This window comes from Daphnia pulicaria, chromosome 11 (assembly GCF_021234035.1).
Source record: "Daphnia pulicaria isolate SC F1-1A chromosome 11, SC_F0-13Bv2, whole genome shotgun sequence".
Classification (NCBI taxonomy): domain Eukaryota; kingdom Metazoa; phylum Arthropoda; class Branchiopoda; order Diplostraca; family Daphniidae; genus Daphnia; species Daphnia pulicaria.
Window position 1 is genome coordinate 4,232,510 of NC_060923.1, and position 15,530 is coordinate 4,248,039.

At 38.4% G+C, this 15,530-nt stretch overlaps 6 protein-coding genes and 1 long non-coding RNA gene across 10 annotated transcripts; 3 read left to right on the forward strand and 4 right to left on the reverse strand.

Annotated features, from left to right (window-relative positions):
- Positions 1 to 552: 552 nt before the first annotated feature.
- On the reverse strand, positions 553 to 8,872 carry LOC124315741. Its single transcript, XR_006911627.1, has 4 exons — positions 8,816 to 8,872; positions 6,968 to 7,087; positions 5,926 to 6,031; positions 553 to 1,458 (listed from the first exon to the last, which is right to left on the reverse strand). It is a non-coding gene; the product is annotated as an uncharacterized LOC124315741 (long non-coding RNA).
- On the reverse strand, positions 2,421 to 3,578 carry LOC124315664. Its single transcript, XM_046781472.1, has 2 exons — positions 2,845 to 3,578; positions 2,421 to 2,721 (listed from the first exon to the last, which is right to left on the reverse strand). Exons 1-2 carry the CDS (start codon positions 3,173 to 3,175, stop codon positions 2,669 to 2,671), a joined length of 384 nt encoding a protein of 127 aa, XP_046637428.1. The 5' UTR covers positions 3,176 to 3,578; the 3' UTR covers positions 2,421 to 2,668.
- On the forward strand, positions 5,025 to 8,420 carry LOC124315486 (aprataxin and PNK-like factor). 3 transcript variants are annotated; one of them, XM_046781199.1, is made up of 6 exons: positions 5,025 to 5,353; positions 5,427 to 5,724; positions 5,785 to 6,836; positions 7,175 to 7,308; positions 7,384 to 7,812; positions 7,876 to 8,420. In XM_046781199.1, the coding sequence occupies exons 1-3, from the start codon at positions 5,156 to 5,158 to the stop codon at positions 6,060 to 6,062; spliced, it is 774 nt and encodes a 257-aa protein (XP_046637155.1). In that variant the 5' UTR covers positions 5,025 to 5,155; the 3' UTR covers positions 6,063 to 6,836; positions 7,175 to 7,308; positions 7,384 to 7,812; positions 7,876 to 8,420. The 3 variants fall into 3 exon arrangements, with proteins under 3 accessions (XP_046637155.1, XP_046637154.1, XP_046637153.1); XM_046781198.1 differs by lacking the exons at positions 5,025 to 5,353; positions 5,427 to 5,724 and having other exon boundaries at positions 6,655 to 6,836; positions 7,882 to 8,420; XM_046781197.1 differs by lacking the exons at positions 5,025 to 5,353; positions 5,427 to 5,724 and having other exon boundaries at positions 6,661 to 6,836.
- A 57-nt stretch (positions 8,873 to 8,929) lies between the features above and the next one.
- LOC124315590 lies at positions 8,930 to 9,843 on the forward strand. The gene is made up of 3 exons (XM_046781364.1): positions 8,930 to 9,263; positions 9,332 to 9,626; positions 9,692 to 9,843. The coding sequence occupies exons 1-3, from the start codon at positions 9,060 to 9,062 to the stop codon at positions 9,841 to 9,843; spliced, it is 651 nt and encodes a 216-aa protein (XP_046637320.1). The 5' UTR covers positions 8,930 to 9,059.
- On the reverse strand, positions 9,646 to 10,818 carry LOC124315520 (FK506-binding protein-like). Its single transcript, XM_046781255.1, has 2 exons — positions 10,116 to 10,818; positions 9,646 to 10,046 (listed from the first exon to the last, which is right to left on the reverse strand). The coding sequence occupies exons 1-2, from the start codon at positions 10,816 to 10,818 to the stop codon at positions 9,889 to 9,891; spliced, it is 861 nt and encodes a 286-aa protein (XP_046637211.1). The 3' UTR covers positions 9,646 to 9,888.
- Positions 10,774 to 12,366, reverse strand: LOC124315461 (retinol dehydrogenase 11-like). Of its 2 annotated transcripts, none has more exons than XM_046781147.1 (6): positions 12,250 to 12,366; positions 11,957 to 12,036; positions 11,588 to 11,887; positions 11,301 to 11,522; positions 11,030 to 11,237; positions 10,774 to 10,965 (listed from the first exon to the last, which is right to left on the reverse strand). In XM_046781147.1, the coding sequence occupies exons 1-6, from the start codon at positions 12,291 to 12,293 to the stop codon at positions 10,845 to 10,847; spliced, it is 975 nt and encodes a 324-aa protein (XP_046637103.1). In that variant the 5' UTR covers positions 12,294 to 12,366; the 3' UTR covers positions 10,774 to 10,844. The 2 variants fall into 2 exon arrangements, with proteins under 2 accessions (XP_046637103.1, XP_046637102.1); XM_046781146.1 differs by having other exon boundaries at positions 12,147 to 12,291.
- Positions 12,367 to 13,271: 905 nt separating this feature from the next.
- On the forward strand, positions 13,272 to 14,292 carry LOC124316049. Its single transcript, XM_046781789.1, has 4 exons — positions 13,272 to 13,324; positions 13,638 to 13,736; positions 13,844 to 14,037; positions 14,126 to 14,292. The coding sequence occupies exons 1-4, from the start codon at positions 13,272 to 13,274 to the stop codon at positions 14,218 to 14,220; spliced, it is 441 nt and encodes a 146-aa protein (XP_046637745.1). The 3' UTR covers positions 14,221 to 14,292.
- Positions 14,293 to 15,530: the final 1,238 nt, after the last annotated feature.

The window sequence follows — 15,530 nt, forward strand, 5'->3', positions numbered from 1 at the left end:
ACCAGAATGCGTAAAAGTGTTGTTCAATCTTCTTGTATTTAAAGAGCTTTACGACGACGATTTGTGTACATCCTTTTTTAGAAGAGAGCAGATGGTTTGCCTTCCATCGGAGACGTTAGATTGCCGTGAGCTACTGGATTGAGGGAAAGGAAGAAACAAACAAGGAAATCAACATGTCTTGTGAGTCGATTGATTTGCTAAACATACCGTCGTCGGTGCTGAGACTGCAGTTGCCAAGAAGTGGCCGTAAAAGAGGACTACTGCTCTTGGAATGGGCCAAAAGGTGAGAAGTAGTAGAGTTGCTAGTGTAAGTCACTAGAGTGCTGTTTTGATTATTAGTTGTCGGATCCCAGATAAAGAAATAGTACAACGAGAGAACAGCAGCTGCTATGGAAACACTGCAAATGTATGCAACGACGGTGAAGACGCGGATGAGACTGGTGTTTCTCTCGTGTCCCCTATGGGTCTTGTGATTTTCACCTGGCATTATCACGCTGGAATAGGCCGGCTTCGACTCGAAAAGTTTGTTCAAACAATCACTACCACCCATGACTATTGATTCAATGAAATCAATATCAAACTTGAAGAAATCCAACAAAACGAAAGGGTTGTCGAATCGAATAACACAGACGCGTCACAAACAAAGAAAGTGTGATAAATTGCGAATTGAAAGAAAAAAGAAGAAAACCGTTTAGAAAAGAGAACTGGGAAAATGACCGACTGGAACTAAAAGGGAAGTCTGCTCGAATGCCTTAAACCGACGCCCTTTAGTTTATTTACTTGATGGACCAAACAGGAACCGGTGGGGGGGAGCCATTTTAGAACACAACGACGCATCTTCATCAGCATCCTACAAGCATGTTGACATGAAAGAAAGAAAAAGGGCGAAACGGAGAAGGGATAGAAAGAAAAGAAATCGTGCATAGCTCCGCGCATGCTCTTTGTCTGCTGTTCCTTTTTACAATCAAGTTTCTTGTCTTTTTGGTCTTTCCCTTGAGCCTCTTTAGACCGCGCTGTCGGCTCGGATTCAATACAAGGACAACCAGGGAAAAGGTCTTCATCTAAGGGCCTTAAACGTCCAAAACGGGCTTACTCTCACCCCAGCAGGATCGTTCAATCTTGTCAGAGCTTAAGACCGGCTCACTCCTACATCAATGTCTATAAAAGTCCGTATATCAGAAAGATTGAAACACAATTTCCCTGTTAGTTCCCACACCGACTTATTAATTGCGCACTATACGAAATCATCTCCGGGCGGAGCCAGCGTGAGAGAGTTTGGCGGGTCTACAACACTTCCGATTCCGGAATATCAAACAAAAAAATACATATCAAACAAAGACGTAGAAACTTAACAGTCTATTCGAGCAGGGAGGGTTTCCAAACGCATTGCACGTATTCCCACCACTACGGAAGCCGGCAGCAGGATCCTTGAAGCGATCAATATATATGAAACACTTTCTAGAAAAGAGAGAGAGAAAAAAAAAACAAGATCGTGAGGCACATATTAAGTAAAATTGACAACAAAGCTGAACGTGACTGGATTTGTGAAGCAACCGAATAATAAAAAAAAAAAAATGTTTCGTGAACGCGAATTAATTTCTCGGTCGAATTCGAGTTGTGAGCCATCAGCATAATCGGAATCGAAAGTCGCAAATGGAGTCGCCAGCTTACGTGGGTGTGGCGTTATTATTAAATTAACTTGGCCACGTCGTTGATGGAACTAATTGATTTTAAGAGACGCATCGGTGGTAGACCCTCCCTTTAGGCTTGTCAATGTATGAACTCTGCTCTCTAGCTTGTTAATATTATAGAGACCGGTTGTAGTAACTACTTGGGAACGGTGATCAAATTGAGTGCAGATCAACATCTGAATCTTCTTGGGCTTGGGGCCCATTTCAGAGTCTACACGGAATTTTCTTGCCGACGTTGGCTCATTGGTAAAAGAGAAAATCTAATCTACTTCTGGAGATTATCGAGTTCTTTTTTTGGCAGTGATACAGGAGCAGTTGAAAGAATAAATATTTCTCTAGGGGGCGATTACCCAGTTGGCTCCTTAACTATACTGTCAGCCGGATCGTCCATTTACGTCATCGTCATCCAGCCGGCTGTCGATAATAACGCAGCTGCAGAAGGAAACCAAGGAAAAGAAGAACATTTTCTTATTTTTGATTTTTTGTTTAAAAGGGGGGTCTGTTGGGGATGGAAGTTTCATTTTGACTTAGTGTTATTTGCGCAGGCGGGATTTTCCCTTGATTTAATACCAACTACGCCACCCAGCACAAATACCAAGCTGAGTGTGACGTCCTTCCGTTCAACCCGGAGGTCAAAGAGGTCTTTTCCACTTCCTGCTAGTAGACATCTCTAGCTGTGAGCTCGTGTCAATTCTTTTCATGTGAAAATAAAGTCGAATAAAGACCAGCTTATGCTGTCACACTTGTTCTGTTTATTAAATTTGCCTTGATATATATTATCAGTATAATTTAAGGTCTCTCCTCCGTTGCTAGAGTCAAATACTTTAAGGATAAAATAGAATATAAGAAGCGATCAATTTTTCATGTTTATATGTGGCACAATCACTGTTGAAGGAAAGAAAACTGCGCGATGGAAGAAGGAATCAATATTGTATTGGCCGGTTAATTGGCGACCAGCGCTAATTGATTGACATTTTTCACGTTCCATTAGATGTGACGCCAAACACTTCCGCTGTTAAGTTGGTCGATGCTGCATCAAAACCAAATAAAAGAAGAAGAAATATCCATCAATACAAAAAAAAGAAAGATCGATAAATGTTTTTGTTGGGTCTCAATCAGCCTACGCGTGAACGAGGAAAAAAGGAAGACATACCAGTTACGGTGGTATGGTCGCCAATGAGATGTCGTAAAAGGGGGCTGGCGGAGGTAGAGGAAATAGAGTTTGGTAATTGGGAATGTGACGGTGGAGTATAGAGTGAATTGGGTTCTTGAAATGCCGCGTGATTGGAACGAGGATCCGGATCCCAAAGGAAAATGTAATAAAGCGAAAGCATTACAGCCGCTCCCGAAACGCTGCAAAAGTAGGCGATGACAGTGATTAATCGGATCAATTTTTCGTTACGATTGCGATTGGCCGCAGCTTTATTTTCGCCACTGTTGGCATCGGGTGGACCACCACCACCACCCGGTCTATTCGTTTCCATCTTTCGATCAGAGTAAAGTTGTCGTGCAACTAATCCGCTTCCCAAGCGGATTTCCCCTCACGAAACACACACACAGTCCGTCACACACTCGCACTTCACATATAGCCTAACTGAACGGATAGCTTTCCTTTTACTCGGAAATGCTCGTCAAATGTAGTGGAAACTTTTCGGCCAGAAAGAGAAGTAGAGACAGTGTATGTTTCGGACACCCGACCCGGTCTGTGATGCGAGCTGAAATGGCCACGCACTTGGTTTATTTCCTTGATATTCCCGACCGAGGAGGAGCCATTCGAGGGAGCACAAAGGCGCACCTCGATAACACACACACAGACAGAGCGACAGAGTCTTTTCAGCGCATGCTAAATCTTCTTTTGTGCTATCTGCCGATCTTTCAAAAAGAATTTCAGAATATATTGATGCCGGCACGTATACTATATATATGTATATTTTCCCAGGGAACAAGAAAAAAGAAACCAATGCAAACGTGGAAATAGTCGGCTCCTAATGGGATTTGAAACGTCAACCGGCGCCCGCAAATTCCCAATCCTATAAGGCACATTACTGGTGTTTCCCTATTCTCTCCGCCGTCTATACGCCTAATCTAGTTAAGTAAAGGACGTGAATAGGAGCCCGGCAACAGCCAGCAGCCAGCAGCCAGCCTAATGTTTAATTTACAAACAAAAAATATCTACAACAGGGGAGAGACCTACTTCATCGGAGCGAATGATTGCCGCCAGGATGCTTTATGGCAAATGTGTTCTTTTAAAAAAGAAAAGACACAAACACATATATATGGAGAAATAATATATAACCCCTTGGTTTCTTTTACTCCCACAGCTCGATCGATAAACGCACTTGACAAAACAGACATCGGGGTCGACAGATTCGATCGAGTGTCGTCCATCGACAACACGGGTTCCTGACTCTTTATTTCCAAATCACAATAGATAACATGTGTTTCGACCTAGATTCAAAGCAATATCAAGATCTGCTTAGACCCACAGCCTGTCTCCCGCGTGTATCCTATTTGTTTTCCGCATCAACGACTTTGGCGGGGACATTATTCTTTGCGAATAGCCACTAAAAGGAAATGAAACAAACAACTCTTGGCGTTGATTAAATGTCATCGGATTAAGTTTTGTATCTTAACTCATTTCTCTCTCTCCAAGGCTCGGCTCATTTATTGATGGTCATTCCGTTCTCTAAGGAGACCGGCGACCCTATCAAATAAAGACCAAGCGGCCTGAGTGAGTCCCAGGGCGATGGGTCTATATCGATCGTGTACTACTCATAGATGAACAGTCGAGTCAAACACGACAATCTTCAAAAGAAACACAAGACAATGCCAAAAAGAATTGGGAAGAAAGAAAAGAGGATTTATAAGTGAAGGCTGTTGACTAAAAGGCTACAGCCAACAGCTCATTTATACCCGAGAACTAATAAAGAATGCATCGAGTTTCTTCAATCAGAATTGCTGATTTTCAACCCACACAATTTTGGTTCCGCTATGCAGGTTCAAAACTTTTCGCGTTCCCGAGTATAACAATCGTCGCGCGTTTGGGATTCTCATGCCAATCAGTCACACATTCCGCTTTATTTGATACGGCTTCCCTACGAGTCCTCAAAGTTTGTGGATGACGTCCACAACAAAAGCAATCCAATTACGTTTGGCATTGTGCCGCGTAGTAATAATATTGACAGTCAGTTCACCGAGAGCTCCTCATAATTTACACAAAGACATCTTTTGCCAGACGTTCTTCGAAAACTGCTCTATTCTTATCAAAAAGTCGAAGCATGGTTCAGCTTTTCAATGGCTGTCTTGATTATTTGAACAAGGGAAAAGAAAAGCTGAAAAATTCTTTAAATATCGATATTGGATATTCAAGCGATCGATAATAAAACAAAGCGTCGATCCGTCGACTGCTTTTATTTGAAAAGGATAACAAACGTTTTCTTTTTTTGAGAAGCAAGTAATTAAAAATGGAAGTCAAAAGAGAAGTTGATGACTCACAGAAAGTTGAAAATGAGCAGAGCAATCTTGACGAAGATTGTGAGAGAAATCTACCGGCCTGGATGTTGACATCTGACGAAACTCTCACCCAGAACGAAGAGAGTGCAAGAAGTCCGCCTCCAGCCGAAGTTAAAGAGGAAACTACTGAAACAGCAGCAGCAACTTCGGTATTAATTACTTTTAAGAATTTCATTTATAAAATAAATCATCATTAAAGTGCAATGTCACAATTCTCTGTAGGCTGATGGAATGTCAGAAAATAAGCGAATTCCTTGCAAATATGGAGACAGCTGTTACAGAAGAAACCCTGCTCATAAAGAAGAATTCAGTCATCCCGGGGATGATGACTACAGGGTTTTTCAAGAAGGTGAAGAGGGTGAAGAAGGTCCTCAAAATGATGACAATAAGCCAGAATGTCAATATGGAACTTCCTGCTATCGTCAAAACCCACAACACAAAAGAGACTTCAAGCACACACAGCCACCACGTGTGGACACACCAGAGGATTCACCACAAAAGAAGAAAACCCGGAGACCAGGTTTGCAATGATTATTAGCACAATTGTTCGTGAGCAAATTTCTCACTTGTTTCGTTACAGCAAAAAGACCCAGACCCACAGATTCAGACTATGAATCGGAAGGTGATAAAGACTACGATCTCGAAGACTCTTTTATCGACGACACTGAAGATGAGGAAGAAAATGCAGAAGAAGAAGAAGATGAAGATTACGTAGGCCTACCTGATGTTAACGATCAAGTCGATCCAGAGCTTTTGAAAGAGGATCAATGGGAAGCTTCACCCGAAGATGCCCCAGAAGTTTTGGAGCTTTTGAAGGAAGCCCGTGACTATTTGAGAAACAAAAATTTGCAAAAATAAGTTCACGTACAAATGCTTTTTTAATTTCATATTTTTATATACATAATGTTTCTAAAATGTCATAATCCAGAACCCTCGTATTCATTCGTAACTGAAATTGTTCTAATGATGTGCCTATCAAAAAATTTTACTGGAATAATAAAGATTTGACCTAACATTTTATTTATTTCGAAATAGAAGTTTACTATTTATAATTTTAAGAAATTTTTCCAGCCATTTCAAAGAGCTAGAGCTCTTCAATAAAAATTGGCAATGCTTCAATCAGAGAGCAATTACGTAAATTTAATCATGTGATGTTAGGTTGTTATTAGAGAATCGTTAATGATTTTTCTCGCAATCTTAAATGTAAATGATGAATTTACTGAATCGATCACAGCACATAAAGAAAGGCATCGATTTCCATGCACTATTAATTCTGAAAGGCAGGCAAAATTGCTTCGTCATCGCAAGTTTAATCAAGGAAGCCAGCCACGGCTTCCCTCAATTTTGGCGGCAAATAACCCCTATGACCTGCACTGAACAATGGGCAATAATGAAGGGTGTGAGAAGATGATCCCTCCTCTCTTGTGCAAAAAGGAGGGGATGAGGGGTGGTGCAATCGGCCATTAAATTAATCAGTCAAGTGGCAAACTGCTGACTTTCAAGTAAAACTGCTCTGCTGCTGCTGCTGGCGAATTTACATCTGAAAGATTGCTCATCCGTGATTTTAAAACTTGGATCTCGTGGTTCTGTTAGTTGAAATTCTCGCAAAAATGAATAAAAATTCTCAACAAAGTAAGTTTTCCTAACATTCTTTAACAGTGGGTAATCTCGTATGGAATACTTGGAATTATATAACACTATTCATGTTCAACACACTTGATGCACGATTTGTATGAAAGAAACTGAAAATTTAATGGTTTTACCTGTTTTCGTGGCCGATCAATCCAAGCCCAAACACGTGGTCTAGCTGAGCACTCAGCCACACCACCATTAGCCTTGCACACCACACACTGCCGATAGTCGTCTACTCTACACACTGAAAACTTGAATTATCGTTACTTAAGAGCATAACTTTAAATTTAAATTTTAAATGTATTTTTATTAAAAATTTTTATTATTTTTAATTCCAGGATCTCCTCAACGAAGATTATCTTACGAAGTTGTAAATTGGCTAAAACAACTGTATGCGATCAACCCGTATCCCGATCGATTTCAGATAGGCGCTATGGCTCTTCACTGCAAGACTGAATCATCGCGTGTTCAAGTAAAATATTTAATACCTTAGCACAAAATAATCCTTTGTCTCTCTATATAGACATTTTTTTATCATTTCGTGCAGAACTGGTTTAGCAACCGACGAACTAGCGATAGTCGTAGAGGCATCCTTTGTCGCCAATGTCGATATTTCAAATCTCCATTGGTTTCAGAAGAACTACATCGTCTTTATCCATTCTCTCGTCATTGTGTCATCATGTTGTCGATGCCACAATTTTATTTCCCTCAAAATTTGGGTAACGTGACTGGATTGCCGATGACGACAGATCCTCCAAGACCCCCAACTGCCGAAGTGGATTATAATGGAAACAACAATCCTCAAATTGGATCAAAACATTCCATTCAAGATCCCTTCCCTGTTCAGCCATCTGAAAATCCGTTTCAAACTTCGAATTATCATTCGCAAATACCCTACAACCAGATTACAGATTCATGCCAGCAGCAACTGCCACAACTGGAACCGATATCGCATCAGCAACATGCAAGCCCAAAGGTATTTTTGTACTCTTCTCCATTCCAGTAAATGATTACATTCTACAACTTGATGTGATTTAAGGGACAGAATTTCCGCCAGAGGGACGAACACACGGAGTTAGACAATGCCTGTGAATTTGCTATAAACGAGATTGTATCTTATTCTAGCAATGCGACATATGACGGCCGTCAAACTTGTCCTCCCTGGGCTTGGAGCCAAAGTACCTCAATAGCTTCACATAACTGGATGCAAAATAGTGCAGCAGCAACTCTTGCTCCTATAAAGTTGGAAGGACAAGAGTTTCCGCAGCAACATTGTCCAGAATTGAACATTGAGATCTACGGCGAAGATTATTCTGGAATTGTATACCCAGACTATATGGACTTTCCCAATTTTTCCCTTCCGGTGAGCAATGTTAATTTGCAAACCTTTTAAAACTTTTGCTTAATATTTTTTACTCAGTTCGTTTATGCAAGTTTTGAAGTAATTTTAAAAACTTCGTTCTCGTTTGTTTTGCAAGTGCCTTTTAAACTTTAAACCAGAAAAATGTTTGTGTCCTTGCCGAAATACTTTAATTTCTTAAAACCGTTTCTTTAACATACCAAATACATGGTTGTGTACGTTCACCAGCTTTTTTCTCATTCGCATTCAAATTCCTTTTAGCTGAAATCAATAGCCCTACCCCGAGTTTTAAATCAGACGTTTCATGACAGAAAAGGAATAGGACCTACTGGCAGTTCTCCCAAAAGTAATGTTTTTGTGTAAGTAACTTCCCCAAAGACGGAAACGGATCAGTGGATATATTCCGAACCATCGGAGCGGCTAAGATAGCAGACTTGACTTGACTTTTGACAGATAAATAAAATATATCGCAGAGAAGACAAGTAGACTTGTTAAACAAAATAGAGTGTTCGGTTCACCGACATCTTTTCGCTCGCACGAACAGTACTTTGCTTTGAGAGTGTTTTGAGTGATACTCAACTTCAACTATGATATTTTAAAATAATTTAGATCAACTTACTTGTAAAATCCTTGATCCAACCAAAACCATTTCTCCATGAGAAAATCCTCTGGACAAACTGTCAATCTCTTTAGCGGAAAAAATTTTTGTTCATCTGTGAATTGTTGTTTATCACTGACGTGGCAACGTTGAATGTCAAAAAGAGCACACGAATTTCTGATTGACAACACGAGTTAAGATTGAAGAACTTTGAAAAATTTTCTGTATCTAGTGCCGAAGGAATAGAAATTCACCAAATATAGAAATGTCTGACTCGGAAAATGAAAGTGCGGGAGGAAAAGGCTCGCATCAGAAAGTAAAAAAATCAAAAAGTAATAGTACTTTCAAAAGTGAAGTTGGCGAAGTCGAAAACGACATGAGTTTACTAAAAAAGTGTCCTACATTATTGACTGCAGAGGAGTTAACATCTTCTGAATATGAAGCTTGGATGATTTCTACTCCCAACAGGGTATAACAGTTCGATTAATTTCACAATTTTCTATTGATAATTCACCGACTGATTTTTATTATATTTAGCTGGATGCAGAAACAATTCGTAACCTAGAGTTCTCCCTGTCAAAGACAACCAAACTTAAAATTGAAGAGGAGAGATATGAAACGTTAGTTCAACAAAAAGCTGACACAATTACCTTCCTCCTACCAGACGAAAATGGTGTAATTAAAACTGTAGCAAGAGAAACAATGGGGATAATTTCTTTTGTGAAAGATTTGAAGTTTAAAGCAACTCAAAATGAAATCACTAATCTTCCAGCCAAAAAAAGTGTTGTTCCACCAACAGGTCTTAAAATAAGACATCCACTTTATGGAGATAGTAAGCAATTTTCCCTATACACTTTTTTCAACAGTTTTATTGATATTCTGAAACACACTTAATAGAATTGGAAGATGTATTGGCTCAAGCCAGGGGAGAGAAGAGACCTAAACCAGTTGAGAGGGGTCTGAAAAAATCACCAAAGAAACCAAAACAAGAAATCACTGATGACAACCAATACAAAGAAACAAAGAAGAAGAAGAAACAAAAAATTTAAAGATTGTTGTTGCCAAATCCAATGGTGTCCATCTAATTACAAGATTCAGTGAAAAAACTTTTTCATTCCTTTTGCAAACTCATTTCTCTGCTGAATGCAATAATTATTGGCCTTTTTTTCCAAACTCTGCATTGCCTTATTAGAAGGATCCAGAACAAGTCCCATTTTAACCATTTCTAATGAATCTTGAAACTGCCTCAAACCTTATAGTAAAAAAAAAAATTAGGTTAAGAATCATCAGTAAAATTTGTGTAAAATTATAATCACTATACCTAGAAGAGCAGAAGCTTTTCTATAGATGGCTTTTGGGTCGGATGGAGCCCGCTCCAACACTTGATCACACAGATGAAGAACATGACGGTAATTAGCTTCCACTAATTGACATGCAGCTAAATTGTTATAAATAGAAGCCACTAATGCAGTGACGTCTTTCTTTAAAACTTCGGCTTCTTCATCTTTGTTTTCCCGATTGTCAGTCAGTTGTTTGATAAGTCGAACTTCTAATGGAATCAACAATTTTAATGCTCGTGCAAAAACGTAGAACGAATCAATAGTCTTTTTATCACGATGAAGGGTAATACCCTGCTCTTTTAACTGTTTGCTAACTTGAATAACTTCCGACACTTCCCAACACGGAATAGGTGATGCCTGTGAAATTATACTAATAAGATGAAGTTCGAATGTAATGCATTCTCCTTCACGTGTCTTGGTGCGGAATAGGCTCACTTCGCGTTCGTCCATCAGCTGTAAACACAGTTCAAGAATCCGAGACCACTCATCATGGGCAACGCCGATACGGAACATGGAAAGCTCTTCCGTTGTATCCGCTATTGGGTTCCCTTCCTCTGTGCCAGGTTGAAATTTAATTACTTTCCCATCAATTTGACTCCAAAATCGCGGCCGCTTTCCTTGATGTCCTTTTTCGACGACTTTCTTCGCCAAATCTTTTTTCATTTCGATCCATTCGAACGTCATTTTGCGGCGATGTAGGACAGTCGAAGCTAGACAGACTTACTCTTTTCAAAATCAGACAAACCTGCCCAAAGTCGACTGTAATCGTACAGCTGGGAAGAAAGTTGAATGTCTTGTGATAGATTTGAAGGCGTCTTGGTTACCAGGTCCCTATAAAAAATTCAGTCGGTTTGAGACGTCTGAAATTTATATAGCAAATGATGTTTTTTATTACGCGTAGTAAAATCCAGTTTCACTGCCCAGTTTGGGAGATAAGGCGCAGTGAAGAACAGTCTGTGCTCCTTGGAATGGACTTCGAATTACAATAAAGCGAATCGGTTTCTGGATTGCTTTCAAAATTGGGTTTTGCAAGAAAGGAAAATGACGGTAAATCGGTGTCTCCACTGATCCAGGATCTACACTATAAACACGAATGCCTCTATCTGTTAAAACAAAACAAAATAGTAATTATTGCAAATAAATATTACAGTAATGTAATAGTTTACCCTTGTGACGTTGTGCAAAAGTCTTACTATACAACAATAAGCATAGCTTTGCTTTAGCGTAACTCTGAAATCTTGCTGATGTTCCGATGGCTCCTTCGTCGAAAATACATGCACTCTTCAAGTCTAAAGATTTAGTTAAGGAATGTGCAGCCGATGACAGAAATATTACGCGGCTTTGATCGCCTAATACTGGAACCAGTAATTCAGTCAAAAGAAAATGCCCTGTAGAAAGATAACAATAATGAGTAAATAATTTAATTCACCAACATACATTGCATCAAACCTACCCAAATAGTTGGTCTGAAATGTGACATCAAATTTATCTACAGTTTCTTTAGGAGGATGGAAAAATACTCCTGCATTGTTGATAAGCAAATCTACTTTGGAACATATTTGGTTGACTTGGGAAACAAATTTATGAATAGAAACAAAGTTGTTTAAATCCAGATACTTGCAGAAAATCTTTGGATTCTTAGTTGTTGCTCTAAGAGATTCTTGGATTGCAAGACCCTTATCCAGATCTCTTGCAGTAAAAATTATTCTTGCACCTCTATTAGCAAGCTGTTCAGCAATGGCCAGTCCTAAACCTAATGAATTGACAAATAAGATTTTGGTTTTTTAGTCTTGCGTCATTTTTGTTATTAAAATTTCTTTACCAGAAGTTCCACCAGTAATTATTACAACTTTCTCATCAAGCCTCAAAACACATCGACATAAAGGACCTCCACAGCGTTTTCTGAAAATGTAATCAATATGTTAGTTTTACATAACGGATATCATTTCATAAACACTTTAAAAATCTTATTAATCCTAATTTAATTGAACACAAAAGCACGTTTACCGTACTTAATATAGTAAACTATGAATGCCGCACCCACACAAGCTGCAAATTTCTTCAGAAGAGCCCACCTCATAGTTTTTTTAATCACTAAGAGAATAAAAGACAGACCTTACAATTTTAATTTTCAAAACAACAGACGAAATCTTTAACATTTTCCATTCAAGGTTGACAGATTTCTTATTCAAATTCCACAGTCCACTGCCTGCGGCCAACTCTTCGGAACCTCCGGGGGTCCAGACAGAGCTCCAGGCTCTGGCTGCCGCACTCCGCGATTTATTTTTTAAATTTACATTGGATGGCTAGAAAATAGGAAACGCATTTTGCAGCTAGCAAATAATGAATATATATATTTTGTATGTCATATCTTCGTTTATTGACCAACCTTTGCGGTACGGACACTGGACACAGTATCCTTTCTATTGAACGAGAGCGGACATTTGGCGTAACGAAGCGGACAACTATACAATTGGCAGAAAGTAAAATTATAGGAAACAGAAATTGCTGGAAACAATAACACCTAGATAGACTAGCTTTAAGGTAACAAATTTTGATGGGAAGAAATAATTGTAGTAAATAAACAAATAACGAGTTAACGACTATGATTAAAACACATTTTGCACTCATTTTGCAAAGCAATCTGGTGCTAGGAATATTTTTAGAAGAAATGTTAGCCAATTATTGGAATATGAAATTTTCACATACGTACGATGGATGGTACGTATTCGAGAGTATCAATAGAACATCACAAAAAATAGATTTCAGAAATTGACATGTTATGAATTCTGTGAATAGTCTAGCATGCTTTTACTGGTTCTGCTGCATGCCATTAAGGATATGACTGATTTGTCTATTTTCAGGGTTATTCAAGACATCTCTCAAAAAGAGTTTGGTTTCTTCCTTCAGTTCCTCCAGTTCCTTGCGACTTTGTTGATTTTGACGAATAAGGGCTGCTGTTCTTACAGCAACATCATACAGCCCACTTTCTTTTAACATTTCAGTTGTTCTCAGCAATCGTTGATTGCTGTTTGCAGTTTCTTCATGTGTTGTGTGTTCCTGTTGTTGGTTTTGTTGTTGAATATGAGACTGATTAGAAGATGAGATGCTAGAGGTGTTGGAAGGGCAACTAAGATATGGATCTGTACTTCTTGAGTTCACCTCAAACACCTCGTCTGACGAAGAAAAGGTATTTTTTCTGCATCTTTTGGACGTTGGAGGTTGGCAGGTTACGTAATGCGATGAAGTTGGGCGCTTATTCCCATACCTTAAACGCTGTTCAACATTGTTTTCAGGAACAAAACTATTTTGAGAATTCATGTTGAAATGTTGGGTTCCTTCTCTGTTGTTAGTCATGATAATAGAAAACATCCCAATTTTGCATGAAACACATTACACGATTAGGATTAAACACGTTTTAGAGAGATCAAGACTCATGAAAATCGCAATACAGACGATATTCTATGCAATAACAATGATCATTTTAATAAGTTTCTGTTTAGACTCACTGAAAATGATTCTGCCAATAAACACGTACCGCCTCCTATTGAACACACATGTCAAGAATCTCTGGTTTTTTCGTTTAAACCTCAAAGAAAAAGGTAAAAAGGATGAATTTGGAATTGATCACGTTAGAATCGAGTTTGTGTGTCCAGTAATTTACGTTATTTCTTAAACTTTGAAACGTGTTTTGTATTGCAACTTACAGGATGGACCATAACATCACCGCACACTTTAGTGAAATAGAAACGTCTAATCACCCAATGAAATCCATTATTTTTCCAGTGGAGGATGGAACAAAATCAGCTTTGACCAAATCACTCGAAAAGTTCAAAAAAGAAGTCAACACATTTTTGACAGAATGCATTGAAAAGAACAAAACAACTTCATCTCAAGTTGACAGTATGTAGCTAAAGATACTCTATTTAAAATCAAATTTGACAATACTTAAATAAAATTAAATCTAAAAATGTTCACTGTATTTATGTAGGTTCTGCAGTAAATGATGAAGAACTGGAGAGTGATGAGGATGACAATGAAAACATGGCATCCACAAGACCAAACAAGGTTCCTAAATTAGTGTAATGTAATTGACAAATTGAGTGTGTGTATTTATTCAGGAATCTGGAAAATATACTTGTTCCTTTTTGCATATTATCTTTAAAAATAATAGTCGTTTTTGTTCTTTTTATCTTTCTGGCCACTTCGGGCAGCTTCGGGGGCTTAAGGAAAAACAAAATTCATGATACTAGGCAACGCCGGGTCTCCATTTTGTATCACCGTTCTGTGCGTTCGCTTCTCTCTGTCGGCACGTATCAATTTTACCTCAGCTAAACCAGTAAACGAAAATGTTGGCCCGCAGAACTTTGGCACTGACAAAATCTTTGGTTGGACACAATGGATTCCAATTGCGAACATCAACCATTTCTGGCCCTGCTCGCGTCAAGGTTTCTTCTGGGGTATGTACAAATTTATTCATAAACAATTGACTTAAGTTTAATGGATTCCGCCTTTTATTCTCTAATTAATAATTTATCAATTTCTATTAATTGTGTTACAGGAAATGGCTGTCCTTGGGCTTGTGATTACGCTCGGTGTATCGTTCTTCCCAGCCTGGGTCCTCGTCAACATCCCTGCTTACAGAGGTGGAGCTGCAGAATAACTTGTTTTTCACCAATGAAACAGTTGTAGAACATGTAAATGAATGGCATACAATATAAAAATATCCTCTTAAAAAATATATTCCAAGTGATTTTTCTTGAAAGCTGTTTGGGAAGTAAGAAACAACATTTTATCAATGGCTAACAAATAGTCAAATGCCACAGCATAAAATATAAAAATTAAAAAAATGTATTGAGTGGTTTATATGTAAACTATTTTGCTGTGTGAAACAGATTTTGTCTACATTGTCTTGTTAACAAATAGCCAAATACTAAAGCAGAAATGTAAAAATTTGATTTTTAAAAGTAGTTTATTTAAAGGTTAAGCTATTTTTCAGCATGAAATGGTTGATCTATTGATAGTCAACTGTTAAAAAATACCCTGGCTTTAAGAACAAATTTCTTACCTGCAAAGCTATTTTTGCAGAATGGAACAATTTCTATCAAATGGCTGGTTGATAAGATAATCTAACTCACATACGATAATATGTTGTTAACATGGGCTTCTTTTAAAGTGATGTCGAATTATGAAGACCATTTGATTTTAACATTTTGGACAAGACCAATTTTAACTCACTGAATTCACAAGAATTGTCACAAAGAAAGATGTCGCTTCTATTTATAACACGGCCAAAGCAATTACATAAAAGCGACTTAAATCCACACCATTTGGCATTTTCCATGTTAATAATCGAAAATACTAGCTTACAAATAAATTATCAAAGCACGAAAAAA